Source organism: Geotrypetes seraphini, chromosome 3, assembly GCF_902459505.1.
Source record: "Geotrypetes seraphini chromosome 3, aGeoSer1.1, whole genome shotgun sequence".
Classification (NCBI taxonomy): domain Eukaryota; kingdom Metazoa; phylum Chordata; class Amphibia; order Gymnophiona; family Dermophiidae; genus Geotrypetes; species Geotrypetes seraphini.
In genome coordinates this window covers 228,800,508-228,817,651 of record NC_047086.1, presented here as the reverse complement: position 1 = coordinate 228,817,651, position 17,144 = coordinate 228,800,508, and the positions used below count along the sequence as shown (strand labels likewise).

At 44.1% G+C, this 17,144-nt stretch overlaps 1 protein-coding gene across 3 annotated transcripts in view; it reads left to right on the top strand.

Moving 5' to 3' along the window:
• The window catches only part of MIP (major intrinsic protein of lens fiber), a 52,528-nt gene that overhangs the window by 4,669 nt on the left and 30,715 nt on the right, over positions 1-17,144 (top strand). For 2 of the 3 annotated variants that reach the window (XM_033938705.1, XM_033938703.1), the window contains exons 1-2: positions 8,048-8,217; positions 13,139-13,187. In XM_033938705.1, coding sequence (XP_033794596.1) covers positions 13,173-13,187 — 15 coding nt within the window. In that variant the 5' untranslated portion in view covers positions 8,048-8,217; positions 13,139-13,172. Of the gene's footprint in view, positions 1-8,047; positions 8,218-13,138; positions 13,188-17,144 lie in introns of those variants that run through there. The other variant, XM_033938704.1, reaches the window with a different exon arrangement.

Genomic DNA, 17,144 nt, shown 5'->3' with positions numbered 1-17,144 from the left:
ACCTGACGAAAAATCACAATTATCCCAGGACAAGCAGGCAGCATATTCCCACACATGGGTGACGTCACCGACGAAGCCCCGCAGTGGACAGCCTCGAAAGCAAGCTTGCTTGAAGATCTCGAGCTTTTGAGTGCTGCTTCGCGCATGCGCGCGTGCCTTCCCGCCCGAACTAGGGGGCGCATCTCCTGTGAGGATCCTCAGTTCAACGTTTTCCGCGGAGCTGAGAAGACTTGTCGACTTGGTTCCCGTAGCGTTGTGCCTTCTCTTCACCGTGGCTGAGTACTCTTTGTTGTTTTCGGTCGCTGTGTTCTCGTTCTTTTCTTTTTAAAAAAAAAAATAATAATAATACAATTCCTTTTGTGTTTTATTTGTCGTCGGGTTAGGAGATTGAGGCCTAGGCCTCTCGTTCTCGACACGGACTTTGTCCTATCTATGTCTCGGCCTGTTACCGGGTTTAAAAGGTGTTATCAGTGCGGCAGGACTATCTCCATCACTGATCCCCATAGTCGGTGTATGATCTGTCTCGGGTCGACTCAACACCCGGAAGATTGTCTTCGCTGCCTCACTCTTCAACCTCGTGCCTTCAAGCGCTGCTACGACAGGTTCTTAGAACTTTTTCCTCGAATGGAGCCTGAAAAAGCTGTGGCCTCGGTCGAGGCATCTGTTAAGCCCTCGACTTCGGGACAATCCTCGAGTGCTAAGACCTCAACCTCGCCTCCTCGACAGGCCTCGGCCTCGAAGACCTTCGGGTCCTCGGCCTCGAAGGCCTCGGCGGTGTCCTCGAAGCCTGGATTGGGGGGTAAGTCTCCTGCTTCCTTTTCAGGTACCATCCCTAAGAAGCTGACGGAGTCTGCGTCCACGCAACCTGGGGCTCCAGGTTCGACTCCGTCTTCTCGAGTTGGTCCCGGCCTCGACTCTGTCTTCACAACTCCAGCCTGAGCAGCAGTCTGCGCCTCGTCGACGGTCTCCTCGTCACAGGTCTCGATCTAAGGTTTCCTCGTCGGATTCCTCTCCTGAACGGGCTTCTAAACTATCGTTGCCTCGATCGAAGCATCAGTCTCGGTCTTCGAAGCTCACTCCCTCGAAGAGCTCGAGGCCTTCGGATCTCACTTCGAAGATTGTGCCTCGCTCTCACAGTACCGTTGCCTCTTCGGTTTCATCGAGGCATTCGAGGTCGAGGACTCCGCCTTCGAGGCGTTTATCTCGGGATCTATCTCCTCTGGCTAAACCTCGCACTCCGCACACCTCTCCATCTCGGAGTCTTAAGCTGAAGCATTCAGCCACTCCTCCTCTGACTGGCAGTGGAGCATCCTCTATCACTTTGCACCTCGAATCGGAGCCCGTCTCTCAATATTCACGCGAGGCTTCTCCATCGTTTTCAGTGGCGCCTCATTCTCGTTCTGCCTCCCCAGAGGAAGCCTCGACTTCGAAGTCTTCTTCGTTTGCGAAATTTGTTTTCGACATGGGGCAGGCGCTTAACATCGACTTGCATTCCGATTCTAAGTACACGCCTGAATATTTGGCGGATATGGAGCTTTCCCATCCTCCTAAGGAGACTTTGCGTCTGCCCATGACACCGGTGCTGAAGCAGACTTTCCTGCGGAATATGGAGACTCCTTATTCTGTGACAGCGATCCCATCGAAGTTGGAGTCTCGGTATCGCACTGTTCCCTGCAAAGGTTTCGAGAAATCACAACTTTCTCATCAGTCTCTAGTGGTGGAATCGTCCCTAAAGAAGGCTCATCCTTCTAAGGTGTCTGCAACAGTCCCACCGGGGCGCGAAGGGCGCACTATGGACAAGTTTGGGCACAGACTTTATCAAAATTCGATGATGACAAATCGAATTTTGAATTACAACTATGTCTTTACTTCATATTTTAATTATTTTTTGAAGCAGTTGTCATCCTTTTGCTCAGACTGGCCCAGAGAACGCCTTTCTGAATATAAACACATTATTCAGTCTCTCTCTCAATTGCGTCTCTTCATGTTGCAGACATCTTATGATGCTTTTGAGCTTTCTTCCAGGGTCTCGGCATTTGCAGTGGCCATGCGACGTCTTGCATGGCTCAGAATAGTGGACATGGATCCCAACTTACAGGATCGTTTAGCGAACCTGCCGTGCCTAGGTTCTGAGCTTTTTGATGACTCGATTGAGGCGGCTACTAAAAGGCTCTCTGAGCATGAACGCTCCTTCGCCTCTCTTCTTCGTCCAAAACCAAAACCTTCTGCGACTAGAGCTTACAAACCTCCAGCTCGTCGCTACCCGATGAAGTCCACGCCGGCTTTCTCTAGGCCTCCACCTAGACAGCCCCAGCAACAACGTCCTCAGAAGTCCCAGGCACCTGCTCCAACCAAAACAGCTCCGTCTTTTTGACGGTCCAGTGGTGAGCATTCCAACCTCCTTGCATCCAAACTCCTCCCTACCCATCGGAGGTCGCCTTTCCCTTTTTACATCTGTCTGGGAAACCATTACATCGGACCTTTGGGTCCTCACGGTCATCCGCAAGGGATACTCTCTGCGCCTACTTCAGGTGCCTCCAGATCACCCTCCAGGAGAGTGTCTTTCCAGTTCCTCGCAACTCCCCCTTCTTCTTCAGGAGGCTCAGGCGCTTCTTCGCCTTCGAGCGGTGGAGGAGATTCCTCCTTCCGAACACAATCTGGGGTTTTACTCCAGATACTTCCTAGTTCCAAAGAAGACGGGGGATTTGCAACCCATTCTGGATCTCCGAGCTCTCAACAAATTTCTAGTCAAAGAGAAATTTCTCATGCTCTCTCTTCCGGTTTTGTACTCCCTCATGGATCAGGGAGATTGGATGTGCTCACTGGACCTCAAAGAGGCTTATACTCACATTCCTATCCATCCGAATTTTCGCAAATATCTCCGGTTCAAGGTGGGGAACCTTCATCTTCAATACAGGTTACTTCCGTTTGGCTTGGCAACCTCTCCCCGGGTCTTCACCAAGTGTCTAGTCGTGGTAGCCACGGCCCTTCATGCTCGGGGCCTTCAAGTTTTTCCTTACCTCGACAATTGGCTTATCAAAGCTCCTCTTCCAGGGGTTACTCAAGCGATCCTTCAGACTATCTCTTTTCTTCAAAGTCTGGGGTTCCATATCAACTTTCCCAAATCTCAGTTGGTTCCAACTCAATCGATCCAATTTATTGGCGCCGTGTTGGATTCGGTTCGCATGAGAGTTTTCCTCCCCCTCAATCGTCAGGACACTCTCTTACACCTTTGTCATCAAGTAACTTCCCTGTCGACTCTCACGGCTCGACAAATGATGGTCCTTCTCGGACATATGGCATCTACAGTGCATGTGACTCCCTTTGCAAGACTCCACCTTCGCATTCCTCAGTGGACACTGGCATCCCAGTGGCAACAAGCCCTGGATCCGCCTTCTCGTCATATAGCGGTGACACCTTCATTGAAGAAGTCTCTCCGCTGGTGGATGCTCTCTTCCAATCTTTCCAGAGGTTTGCAGTTTCACCACCTTCCTCATCAGAAAGTTCTCACAACAGATTCGTCCGAGTACGCATGGGGAGCCCACATAGATGGTCTCCGTACGCAAGGGTTATGGACCGCCACAGATCGTCAATGTCACATCAATCTGTTGGAACTCAGAGCGATATTTCTTGCTCTCAAAGCTTTTCTTCACCTCCTTCACGACCAAGTAGTCCTTGTTCAGACGGACAATCAAGTAGCGATGTATGTCAACAAACAGGGCCGGACGGGTTCCCACTCCCTTTGTCAGGAAGCTCTGAGGTTGTGACATTGGGCGATTTCTCACAACATCCTTCTTCGCGCTGTTTATATTCAGGGCCTTCAGAATTGCCTTGCAGACAAATTGAGTCGTCTGCTTCAGCCTCACGAATGGACGCTCAACTCCCCCACACTTCGTCAAGTATTCGCTCGATGGGGGACTCCTCGGGTGGATCTCTTTGCATCACCCAGCAACTTCAAACTACCTCTGTTTTGTTCCCGCATTTTCTCGCCTCTTCGTCTCGAGGCGGATGCTTTTCTTCTGGATTGGAGGGGTCAGTTCCTCTACGCCTTTCCTCCTTTCCCTCTGATTCTCAAAACCCTTGTCAAGCTGAAGTCGGACCATGCCACGATGATTCTTATAGCGCCTCGGTGGCCCCGACAACCTTGGTTCTCTCTTCTTCTTCAACTCAGCATCAAGGAACCTCTTCTTCTGCCAGTTTTTCCTTCTCTGCTCACTCAGAGTCAGGGGTCTTTACTTCATCCCAACCTGCAGTCTCTTCACTTGACAGCATGGTTCCTTTTCTACTTGACAGATTCTGCTAAATTTTCTCAGTCTGTTCAGGATGTATTTCTGGCTTCCAGAAAACCGTCCACTCGTCAATGTTATGGTCAAAAGTGGACCAGATTCTCGACTTGGTGTTCCACTCATAGTCTTCAGCCAAAATCTTCCCCTTTGGCTTCCGTTCTGGATTATTTGCTTCATTTATCTCAGTCAGGCCTTCAATCCACATCTATTAGAGTTCATCTTAGTGCAATTGCTGCTTTTCATCAGCCTTTGGATGGGAAACCGCTCTCGGCACACCCTCTGGTTTCTCGTTTTATGAAGGGCCTTTTTAATCTCCATCCACCTGTCAAACCGCCTCCTGTTGTATGGGATCTTAATGTTGTTCTGGCTCAACTGATGAAACCTCCTTTTGAACCTATTGACTTGGCTCATTTTAAATATCTTACTTGGAAAGCTGTTTTCTTGATTGCCCTCACTTCAGCTCGTCGAGTTAGTGAGTTGCAAGCTTTGGTATCGGACCCGCCTTTCACAGTTTTTCACCATGATAAGGTGGTTCTCCGTACACATCCCAAATTCTTACCTAAAGTAGTGTCTGATTTTCATATCAATCAATCTATTGTGCTACCGGTATTTTTTCCTAAGCCGCATTCTCACCCTGGTGAGGTGTCACTGCATACTTTGGACTGTAAACGTGCGTTGGCATTTTATCTTCAACGTACTCAACCTCACAGAACTTCTCCTCAACTTTTCATTTCTTTTGACCCAAATAGATTAGGTCATCCCGTCTCGAAGCGTACCATCTCCAACTGGATGGCTGCTTGCATTTCTTTCTGCTATGCTCAGGCTGGTCTTCCTCTACAGGGTCGAGTGACGGGCCACAAAGTTAGAGCTATGGCGGCTTCTGTCGCTTTCCTCAGATCAACTCCTATTGAGGAAATTTGCAAGGCTGCCACTTGGTCCTCGGTTCATACTTTCACCTCTCATTACTGTCTGGATACTTTATCCAGGAGGGATGGCCATTTTGGCCAATCTGTTTTGCAAAATCTTTTTTCGTAAATTGCCAACTTCCCTCCCCCCTTTTTACTTAGCTTGGAGGTCACCCATGTGTGGGAATATGCTGCCTGCTTGTCCTGGGATAAAGCACAGTTACTTACCGTAACAGGTGTTATCCAGGGACAGCAGGCAGATATTCCCACAACCCTCCCACCTCCCCTGGTTGGCTTCTTAGCTTGGTATCTGAACTGAGGATCCTCACAGGAGATGCGCCCCCTAGTTCGGGCGGGAAGGCATGCGCGCATGCGCGATGCAGCACTCGAAAGCTCGAGATCTTCAAGCAAGTTTGCTTTCGAGGCTGTCCGCTGCGGGGCTCCGTCGGTGACGTCACCCATGTGTGGGAATATCTGCCTGCTGTCCCTGGATAACACCTGTTACGGTAAGTAACTGTGCTTTATGTGAAACCGCGAGTGCAGAAACCGCAAATAAGGAGGGAGAAGTGTATGTCCTTACCTTGATAATATCTAACCTAATCTTCCATTTGGATGTTGCACTAACCTAATCAGGCTCAAGGCGACTTACAGAGAAAAGGAGGGGGAGGAGGAGGAGAGAGAGGGCAGGAAAGGGACAGGGGAAATGACAGGAGAGGTCCTAAAGCGGGAGAAGAAATAGGCAAAAGTATCAGTTGTCAAAAATAGTTTTCAGTTTCTTGCCAAATAATAGCTGGTTTCCGTCCTGATTGCTTCAGGGAGGTTGTTCCAAATTTTCACTCCCAGATATGTCAGCATGGAGTTGAAAATTTGTCTATAGTGGAGGTTTTTTATGGATGGCATGTTTAGTTGAATTTTGTTAAGGATTCTACTGAAGGTGAAATAGTTGGATAAGGGGGGCAGCTGAGTTTCCATGGAGTGTGCTGTGTAGGATACAAGACATTTTGAAATTTATCCGCGATGGTATGGGAAGCCAGTGTAATTGTTTGATGAATGCTGAGATCGAGTCATATTTCTTTAGGTTGAAGATTGGTTTTACGGCTGTGTTCTGGATGAGTTCCAGTCTGTGGATTAGAGTGGTGTTGATGCCCGAGTAAGTGGAGTTGCAATAATCCAGTTGAGGCAGAACCATTATCTGGATGATCAGAGAAAAATGTTGTGGGTGAAAGTATGGCCTAGTGAGTGGTGTAGATCAGTGCTCTCAAACTCAAACCCTTTGCAGGGCCATGTTTGAATTTGTAGGTATTTGGAGGGCTGAAAAAATAGTTAATGTCTTATTAAAGAAATGTGTATATATATATATATATATATATATATATATATATATATATTCTTATAATCACAGCTATTGTTCAAATAGAATTATTCTTCATTGACTTTGATTTTTAAACTCTTATTGATTATTATATAAATTATTTGTGAAGTGCTCAGACCAAGAAACCCATACAATAGTGATGTCACTACAATGAGGTTTTCAAGGGGACCATCATTGCCTTCACAAGTCCCCGGCCCTCCCTATACTTTTCTGCTTGATATGTCTAATAATTATTGTTGTTATATCTCGGGGAGCTGTCTATGATGTTGCTTCTCATTGGTGACATTAAACTTAACAACTAAATATGTGATCAAAACTGAAAATAAAAATGGAAAATATAAAAGTGCTTATCTAAAATGTAGTATTGCTCATTATTTCATTGTCTGTTTGGAGTCCCGTCCCTCCGACCCGGATTTCGCTACTTCTTCAGGGAGGAACACTGGTGACGGCTCACTTGAGGCTTGAACAGACCAAGCGGACGTTTAAAAATCAAAGTCAATGAAGAATAATTCTATTTGAACAATAGCTGTGATTATAAGAATATATAGTTATTAGTGTCACAGATTACTGAGTAAATTATCTCTCTATTTAGTAGTTGATTATTAAAGAAATGACAATTTTTCATGAGGTAAAACTCTTTATAGTTTATAAATCTTTCCTTTTGGCTAAATCTTAATAATAATATTGTAATTTATAGCTAAAGAGACATATGATCAAGAAATGTTTTATTTTACTTTTGTGATCATGATAAACATACTGAGGGCCTGAAAATAGTACCTGGTGGGCCGCACCTGGGCCGTGAGTTTGAGACCACTGCTGTACAGCAACCTACTATTGGCAGGGGTACACTTTTTTTTTTGTCCCCACTTTGTCCTCCATATACATCCAACTGTCTTCTTGTAATCAAATATGAATCAGGTTTTCTCCCCCTCCCCACACACACTCACTTTCTTTTTTCCTTTTTTTTTTTTTTTTTAATAAACCAGAAGAGGTTTGAAATGAGTTACTGTGGCAACCTCTCATGAAGCTGGGGTTGTTCAAACAGCTGGCGTCCGCATCCCTGCATTTTACTTTCAAATGACTGCATTATGCCAGGTGCAGCTTCTGAGAGCTGCCGACGTTCAGTGCAGTGGTACCTGCGAAGCTTCTCTACCTCTTTTGTCCTTTCAAATATTTTTGAGGATGGAGGATTAGTATAGAAAGTGGAGAGGGACAAGCAACAAGCAGGGCTGGTTCAACCATTAGACAAATTAGGTGGTTGCCCAAGGTGGCAGCTTCGGTGATAGGGGTGGGGGAGGGGGCAAATGCAGCTGCAGTTAAAGCAAAAAAAAATCCTGGCAGTTACATTAACTCAAAGAAACATCAGCACATACATTTACTTATAGGGAGGGTGAAACAAATTTAATCTGTAAAAATTTGGGACTGGATTCAATACATGACGCTAAAAAAAAAAAAAATCTGCGCAGCGTTCTATAAATGGTACTCCAAGTTGCACAATCACAATAATATACTAGGAGAATAAATGGAAAAAAAATCTGATTATTAAAAAACGACTTCAAACAAACCCTGACAATAGGACACTACATTACAATAAAGTGGAGAAAAGGCCTCATTGTCACCAAAAGGAACAAGCAACCAATAGGCATTCTCACAGGTGAGTCCTCTTAAGAATGCTCAAAACCAGGACACATCATAGGCTATGTTCCCTGTAAGCTGAGCACACGAGCAATTGCCTTGTTGGCCAATTTAGTTGCATGCACATCTCAGGATTTGGTTCAATTTTGCATGCAGAAATTTATAGAATCCGGGGGATGATATCCAGTTATGCGATTTAATGAACCAATTACCTGATGTGGCCATGTTTCGCCCACAGGCTGCATCAGGGGTAACAGCTGCAAATGAATACCATCAAACTAACCCCTGCTTATAAGCATTTCTTTCTACACAGCAAATCAGAACTTCATCCTTCAAAATGACAGCATTTTCTCCTCTCTAGCTTAACACCCTTGTACTGACAAGGAAGAAGAAGGTATGAATACATCCAGGACTGTGAGGCCACAAGGATCAGAGGGACGAATGTTGGATGAAATGTTAGGGACTAACAAAATTCCACAATGATTTATTTTTGGAAATGTTTGGGAACATAGCTTTTAAACACATTTGGACAACATGAGAAATGGTGATTACCCTTCCAAGGTCCCATAGTTGTTTGATTGGAGCAATAAGTGTACGAGTATGCAGCAGTGGATTAGGGGCAGTGAATGGATGATGTTCAGGACCTTTTGATCGTGTTCTTTACATGAGTCTCCACATAACATGACATACTACTACTACTTATCACTTATATAGTGCTGAAAGGCATACGCCAAATTAAACATCAATATGGTGGGTCACCAAGAAAGCGTTCATATCAATACATCAAGAGAATTGTAGCAACGGGAATTCAGATTTTGACCTCAGAGTTTAAAGTACTCATCTGGTCTGTCATTCGTCATTAATCCCTGCTGATATTCTCATATTTTCAACATTTTATATACTTTTTGTAATCTTTTTATTTTCCTTATTATTTTCAATAGTATAATGTTTAGATCACTTAGCTTCTTTTGCGAATATGCATTCTGTGATCTACTGGTTCACCAGTGCTGTCCCAGCATTAGAGTAAATGTTCCCCCATGCCAACGCGTCTTTTTGGTTATTACCGGCGTGTTAGTATGAAAGTTAAAACTATGACTCCCCAGCCTTGATAAAGTTAAGCGAAACGCGTTGACATGGGGGAACATTTACTCTAATGCTGGGACAGCACTGGTGAACCAGTAGATCACAGAATGCATATTCGCAAAAGAAGCTAAGTGATCTAAACATTATACTATTGAAAATAATAAGGAAAATAAAAAGATTACAAAAAGTATATAAAATGTTGAAAATATGAGAATATCAGCAGGGATTAATGACGAATGACAGACCAGATGAGTACTTTAAACTCTGAGGTCAAAATCTGAATTCCCGTTGCTACAATTCTCTTGATGTATTGATATGAACGCTTTCTTGGTGACCCACCACATTGATGTTTAATTTGATGTTTAAATTTGAATGAAGAGATTCTATATTCAAATTATATGGAAAGGCATACGCAGCACTGTACATTTTGGTTCATAGACAAAACCGTGGAAGACAAAGGTGCGTGCCGACAACTGAGCGCAAGATGGAGGCGCGCGCTGAAGAAAATGACAGTTTTTAGGGGCTCCGATGGGGGGTTTTGTTGGGGAGCCCCCCACTTTATTTAATACAGATCGCGTTGGTGTGGGTGGTTTGGGGGGTTGTAACCCCCCTCATTATACTGTAAACTTAACTTTTTCCCTGTTTTTAGGGAAAAAGTGAAGTTTTCAGTAAAATGGGGGGGGGTTACAACCCCTCAAACCCCCCACAACATGGCGCAATCTGTATAAAGTAAAGTGGGGGGGTTCCCCCCCACACACTCCTGTCGGAGCCCCTAAAAACAGTTATTTTCTTCGGCGTCCACCTCTGCGCTGCACTCAGTTGTCGGCGCGCGCTTTTGTCTTCCGCGGTTTTGACCTGACACCGATTCCATCTCTGGCAGTGTTCAAGGCCTAGTTAAAAGCCCACTTCTTTGAGAGTGCATTCGACTCCTAACTCCTCACCTTGGGTTCTGCATCCCCAACCCTATATGTCATGTCTGTCTGTCCAAGTTAGATTATAAGCTCTTCCAAGCAGGGACCATCTATAAATGGCAAAATGTACGGTGTCAGGTCAAAACCGCAGAAGACAAAGGCGCGCGCCGAAGAAAATAACTTTTTAGGGGACCCCCCACTTTACTTTATACAGATTGCACCGTGTTGTGGGGGGGTTTTAACCCCCCACATTTTACTGAAAACTTCACTTTTCCCCTAAAAACAGGGAAAAAGTTAAGTTTACTGTATAATGAGGGGGGGTTACAACCCCCCAAACCACCCACAACGCTGCCGCAATCTGTATTAAGTAAAGAGGGGGCTCCCCAACAAAAACCCCCATCTGAGCCCCTAAAAATTGTCATTTTCTTTGGCGCACGCCTCAGTCTTTGGCGCACTTTTGTCTTCCGCGGTTTTGTCTATGAACCGATGGAGTCTGCCGTAGGGATTCAGGCAGCTTGCTCCAAGCATATGGTGCAGCAAGGCAGAAGGGATGGAGTCTGGAGTTGGCAGCTGAAAAGAAGGGCACAGAAAGGAGGGACTTACCAGGGGGATCATAGGGAGAGATAAGTGAAGAGAGATAGGGAGGGGCAGCTGAGTGAGTGCATTTGTAGGTCAGTAAGAGGAGTTAGAATTGTATTCAAAAAACGGGTGGAAAGCCAATGAAGTGACTCTAGGAGAGGGGCAATGTGAGCATAGCAGCTCTCCTGGAATATGAGTCGTGGCTGAGCAGCTTTCATTCAACCCTGAAGCACCATGCAGATGAAAGACAGACAGACAAACACACACATGTCCCCCTAGAATGCAGTAGATAGGATGACTGCATAGCTTTATGTGAATGGGCCAGACTGAGCCAATCCTGGTTTAACTCAGTATATCTTATGAAAGTGAAATTTCAAGTGCCTATGGATAATGTGACCATGCCTTTGAATACTTTGACAGACAGCAGATAGAATACTGCATATACTGAGGGGCTACAACCAGAACTGGCTCTTGTCATTGATAGCTCTTTAGAAGCAGTGGGTTGTTCAGCACCTCCAATACTGCACAAGCTCCTTCTCTATGTCCAGAAGGGAGTAATTGATGTTGAATGTAGGATCCCCAGTGATTTTGAAAAGCTGGTTTCTATGACAAGGGGAGCTTCCTTCTGAACAGCTCTATTAACAATCTGCGTTACAAATGGGAAAAGGCTTATAAAATCACCATGCATGCACATGCATCCCTAAGATCTTTGTTGTTTGGTATCCTATGCATATCAGATTTGCAGGATGTGTCAAGAGGACAAGAGGAAAGAAGTTTGGGGGTGGGGGGAGGGTCGATGGACACATGCAGATACAATTCCGTGTGGAAATTCTTGTTATATGGCTATGAATGTGCATGTGTGTGGGGATGGGGTGTTGGGGGTGGAGCAGTTTCTTTTATCCTTTTCTGACCGTAGTAGACAATGGCAGAGGAGAGCTGCTCTGCAAAACAGATGAGTGAGATGATGGTGAAAGGTGCGTCTCTTGGCAACAGGCAGATTCAGGCACTGCTTTTGTCTTGGCAATTGCATATGCTTATTAGGTAGATTTTCTATATATATAAATATTTTTTTTTGTGGAGGCTACATAACTGTGTAGTCCACCAAGACATTTGTGTTTGTCACCCCCCCCCCTATCTCAGACATTACGCCCCGTATCTGCTCTGCGTGACCCAACTGAGGTAAAGGCTAGGAGGAGATGGAGTAAGGCTGGGATGTGCCCCAGTGATAAGAGTAAACTTTTGGAGGATGTTTTACATAGAACTGGAGACAGGTTTATTCATTTAATCCCCCCCATTGCCCCAGATACATTTGATAGCCCACTGGGACAGACAAGAAAAAAATGCTTGAGTACCTGAATAAATTAATGTAAACCATTCTGAGCTCTCTGGGGAAACTGGTATAGAAAATTGAATAAATAAATCAATCTGTTATAGTTCATAGAGAGCCATCATTGTACGCAGTGCTACAGAGAGAGAGGATTATGTTTATTCAGGCTTGATTAAGCCTTTCATTAACATAGTAAATGACGGCAGATAAAGACCTGAATGGCTCATCCAGTCTGCCCTGTAATCACATGCATTGCGTGCATTACAATTTCATGATTAAATTCAAATGTCTTTTTTTCTTTGTTATTTCTGGGCCGTAGATCCACAGACATTTAGGTAGCTGAGATTAAACTAAATGAGAACATAACATTAAAAAAAAACCACATATACAGTAAACAAAAAGAAACACACGAGGAAAAGCTAATACAATTAATAAACCTTATGGGAGAGGGGAACATCAATAGAAACTGGCTACCCTCCGTCCTGGCCCCTTTGCTAATAGAGAGATGATGACCTAATTTAGAGTAAATCAACTCTCCTCTAATCTAAACCCATACAAGAACACTAGAAAAGCCAATGAATGAGGGGTAGCTGATCTTTCCCCCTAGAGCTTACAATACAATGCCCTCATGTTAAATGAACCCTTGTTTCTCTATGATCAGAAGGCATTTGCTATAAGAAGAGTTTGTGTATGTATTGCCTTACGTAGTTCTTTAACTGAGTGTGCAAATGGTAAGGAACATAGACCCCCATCGACGTAAAGGTGTGAGCTGGCTGTTTGGCACTCTGCCCAGCACTTTTCTCTTTCTATCTCAGCAGAAGACAGACCTTTCATCTACAGAAGGCTTGTGTTAGGGTGGGAGGTGGAGAAAATGGAATGGCATGGGTGATGCAGCTCCTATACTGAATCAAGGGGTGCTGATCATTTTTAGGTGGTGCCTTGCTCCAAAGGGGAGGGGAGGGGTGGGGGGGGGGTATCCTCCTGTCAAGTACTTCCAATTGAAACCTAAGAGCATCTTCATTCTCGCTTCTTCCTCTCAGATCCGGAGCTGCTGCTAAGCCAAGCTGAGACAGAATGACCTTAAAGGAGGTAAGTGATGATAGCCATTTCTCTTTCTTTGTTTCCTCTTTACTATGCCCTGTTGAGATACCAGAGGCTAAGGAACTTTGGGAGGGTGCAGTTTTAGTCAGCAGAAAACTTAATTGTTTTGAAGTGTGGCATAGTAGAGCTACAGCCTTAGCACCCTGAGGGTGTGGGTTCAAACCCCACGCTGCTTCCTCTGACCCTGGGCAAGTCACTTAATCTTCTACTGCCCCAGGTACTTTAGATAGATTGTGAGCCCACTGGGACCGATAGGGAAAATGCGAAGTACCAGTATGTAAATCACTTTGAGTGTGGTTGTAAAACTACAAAAAAAGGCGATATACAAGTCCCAATTCCTTTCTACCCTTCTCTCAGTCTCCCTAGTTGCTGCCACTTGGGGAAAACAATTGGTCAGGACATGGTCCCGATGATCCACCCTATTTTGCAGCTGATGGTTTTGGTCACCTTAGAGCTCTTTCCTCCTGGATTTACTTTTGGGACAGTATCCTCTTCTGCCCCTGGCTCTGGCAGCTGAATGTTAAGACAACAAATGGAAGGCTTATCTAGTTTTTCCATTTCCTTTCATTTATTTTGCATCCCACTATGACTTTCATATGTGAATCTCCCAGTGTCGTTTAATCTCTGAATGCATGAAATTCTTTCTTCATTATAAGTTATCATCCATATAACTAACACATCTAAGTGACAATTGTCTCTCTTTCCAATAGCTGTCCCTTCTTTATGTATTGCTACAATTAAGGGGGAAAGTATAAACACGAGCTACCATTTAGATATGTTATTTTACTATTAATCTCAGTTATTAGTAACTAGGACTCATTGCATAAAATAGGACCTGGGCTAAAATAGCTAATTAGTGATAAATTAACGCAGCTCAACGGTAGTTCACGTTGATTACTACACCCCGAAATAAAAGATTTTATAATTCCTCTGTCTATATCTTGTTTATACTGCTAAAGTAGGAACCAAGTCTATTTAATTGCAGTATCTGGAATTTCATTTTAGATGCAATTAGTTCTGTTTCCAAATCTAAGTCCAAGGCAACTTAAAATTCAGGTATTGTAATTATCTTCGTGCTCAAGAGGATTATCCTGTAAGGGGTGGTGTTATTAACATGGGCTACTGTTAAGATGTATTGCTTTATCACTAACTCGTACTATTTTGAACAGGTCCCATTTTCATGCAATGAGACCTGGTTATTAATAATTGGGGTGAACAGTAATATAACAAATGTTAACAGTAGCCCATGTTAATAATTTCTCCCTTAAGTAACACCCATCACCCTACTGTGTCTTTAACTCTACTGTATATATCACATTCACTCTCAGGGCAGTGCAGCAATCTTGAGGGCGACGAAAATGATAGGAGGCTTGTGCCAGAAGACGTATGAGGAGAGACTGGAAGCCCTGAATCTGTATACCCTAGAGCAGGGGTGTTAAAGTCGATCCTCGAGGGCCGCAATCCAGTCGGATTTTCAAGATTTCCCCAATGAATATGCATAAGATCTATGTGCATGCACTGCTTTCAATGCATATTCATTGGGGAAATTCTGAAAACCCGACTGGATTGCGGCCCTCGAGGACCGACTTCGACACCTGTGCCCTAGAGGAAAGGAGAGACAGGGGAGATATGATTCAGACGTTCAAATACTTGAAGGGTATTAACATAGAACAAAATCTTTTCCAGAGAAAGGAAAATGGTAAAACCAGAGGACATAATTTGAGGTTGAAGGGTGGTAGATTCAGGGGCAATGTTAGGAAATTCTACTTTACGGAGAGGGTGGTGGATGCCTGGAATGCGCTCCCGAGAGAGGCGGTGGAGAGTAAAACTGTGACTGAGTTCAAAAAAGTGTGGGATGAACACAGAGGATTTAGAATCAGAAAATAACATTAAATATTGAACTAAGGCCAGTACTAGGCAGACTTGCACGGTCTGTATATGGCCGTTTGGTGGAGGATGGGCTGGGGAGGGCTTCAATGGCTGGGAGGGTGTAGATGGGCTGGAGTAAGTCTTAACAGAGATTTCGGCAGTTGGACCCCAAGCACAGTACAGGGTAAAGCTTTGGATTCTTGCCCAGAAATAGCTAAGAAGAAAAAAATGTAAAAAATTTAAATTGAATCAAGTTGGGCAGACTGGATGGACTATTCGGGTCTTTATCTGCCGTCATCTACTATGTTACTATCATGCAGAGCAGGTAGTTACACTGTGTATGTATATTTAGTACCATCACTTCTGCAAATAAAGGCACTGAATAATATTTCTGGATGATTTTTATCCTCTGGTCAACTTTTTTAAAATTCAAACTCCAGATTTTATATATTGGGATAATAGGCCCTGATTCCATAAAGTCCACTTAAAGTTAGGCACCGATATCGGTGCCTAACTTAATTGATCAGTAGGCTTAATTTCAGCTTTAATTGGACTTAATTGAAAGTTAGGTGCCTAACTCCAAAAGTTGATTCTATAAAAAGTAGGCGCCTAGCCCAAAGCTACACTAACAGTGGTCGTGGTTAGGGGTGGATCATGGGCGTGTTTTCAAGTTAGGTGCCATTAGGCTCCAATATTGGTGCCTATGATTTAAATTAATTCACTAAATATTTTGAAAAAAGATGAGTTTTCAATTGAGTTCTAAAATGCATATGATTCTCTCTTATGTTTATGGAATACTATGAGAAATCTATCAGTCATATAGTTTGGAGCAATACCATATGCAACTTTGTAATAAAGACAACCCAGCTTAAACAAAACACGCGCCTCCACTGGAAGCCAATGCAACTCACGGTAGAAAGGAGTCACATGATCATATTTCTTTAGACCAGGGGTAGGGAACTCCGGTCCTCGAGAGCCGTATTCCAGTCGGGTTTTCAGGATTTCCCCAATGAAAATGCATTGAAAGCAGTGCCAGCAAATAGATCTCATGCATATTCATTGGGGAAATCCTGAAAACCCGACTGGAATACAACTCTCGAGGACCGGAGTTCCCTACCCCTGCTTTAGACCATAAATTAATTTGACCCCTGTATTTTGAATCAGTCTAAACCTAGCCATCTCTTTCTTGGTACATGTCAAATAGACACTGTTACAATAGTCAAACACTTAGAAGTAACGAATGAACTAAAAGTTTAAAGGCCAGAAACTCAAAATATGATTTTATGGTACACAGCTTCCACAATGTGTAATAACCTTTCTACACCATAGCATCTACTTGCCTTTTCATGGTCAAATGTTGATCCATTAGAACAGTGATTCCCAACCCTGTCCTGGAGGAACACCAGGCCAATTGGGTTTTCAGGCTAGCCCTAATGAATATGCATGAGAGAGATTTGCATATGATGGAAGTGATAGGCATGCAAATTTGCTTCATGCATATTCATTAGGGCTAGCCTGAAAACCCAATTGGCCTGGTGTTCCTCCAGGACAGGGTTGGGAACCACTGCATTAGAACTCCCAATATTTTAATTGTTGGATTGATCTTATAGAGCAGGGCTGCCCAAGTCCGGTCCTCGAGATCTACTGGCAGGCCAGGTTTTCAGGATATCCACAATGAATGTGCATGAGAGAGATTTGCATACCAAGAAGGCAGTGCAGGCAAATCTCTCTCATGCATATTCATTGTGGATATCCTGAAAACCTGGCCTGCCAGTAGATCTCGAGGACCGGACTTGGGCAACCCTGTTATAGAGTGTTAGGACACTGAGCTTTGCCTAAGTTTTATAGAATTGGTACCGATATTGGTTCCTAGTTTTAGGTGGACTTTATAGAATCAGGGTCATAGTGTTTAGTTCCAATTGTCAAGTGTGCCTGTAGCCTGCTTGTGAGTTTCTGTTATGTTGGGTGCTCCCATCCTTTCCTCCTTCATTTTTCTGTTCTAGAGAAAGGAAAGATTGAATGGTGATCCTACTTTACCACATCTCTTAAACATACAACTTAGAGGGTTGGTCTCCT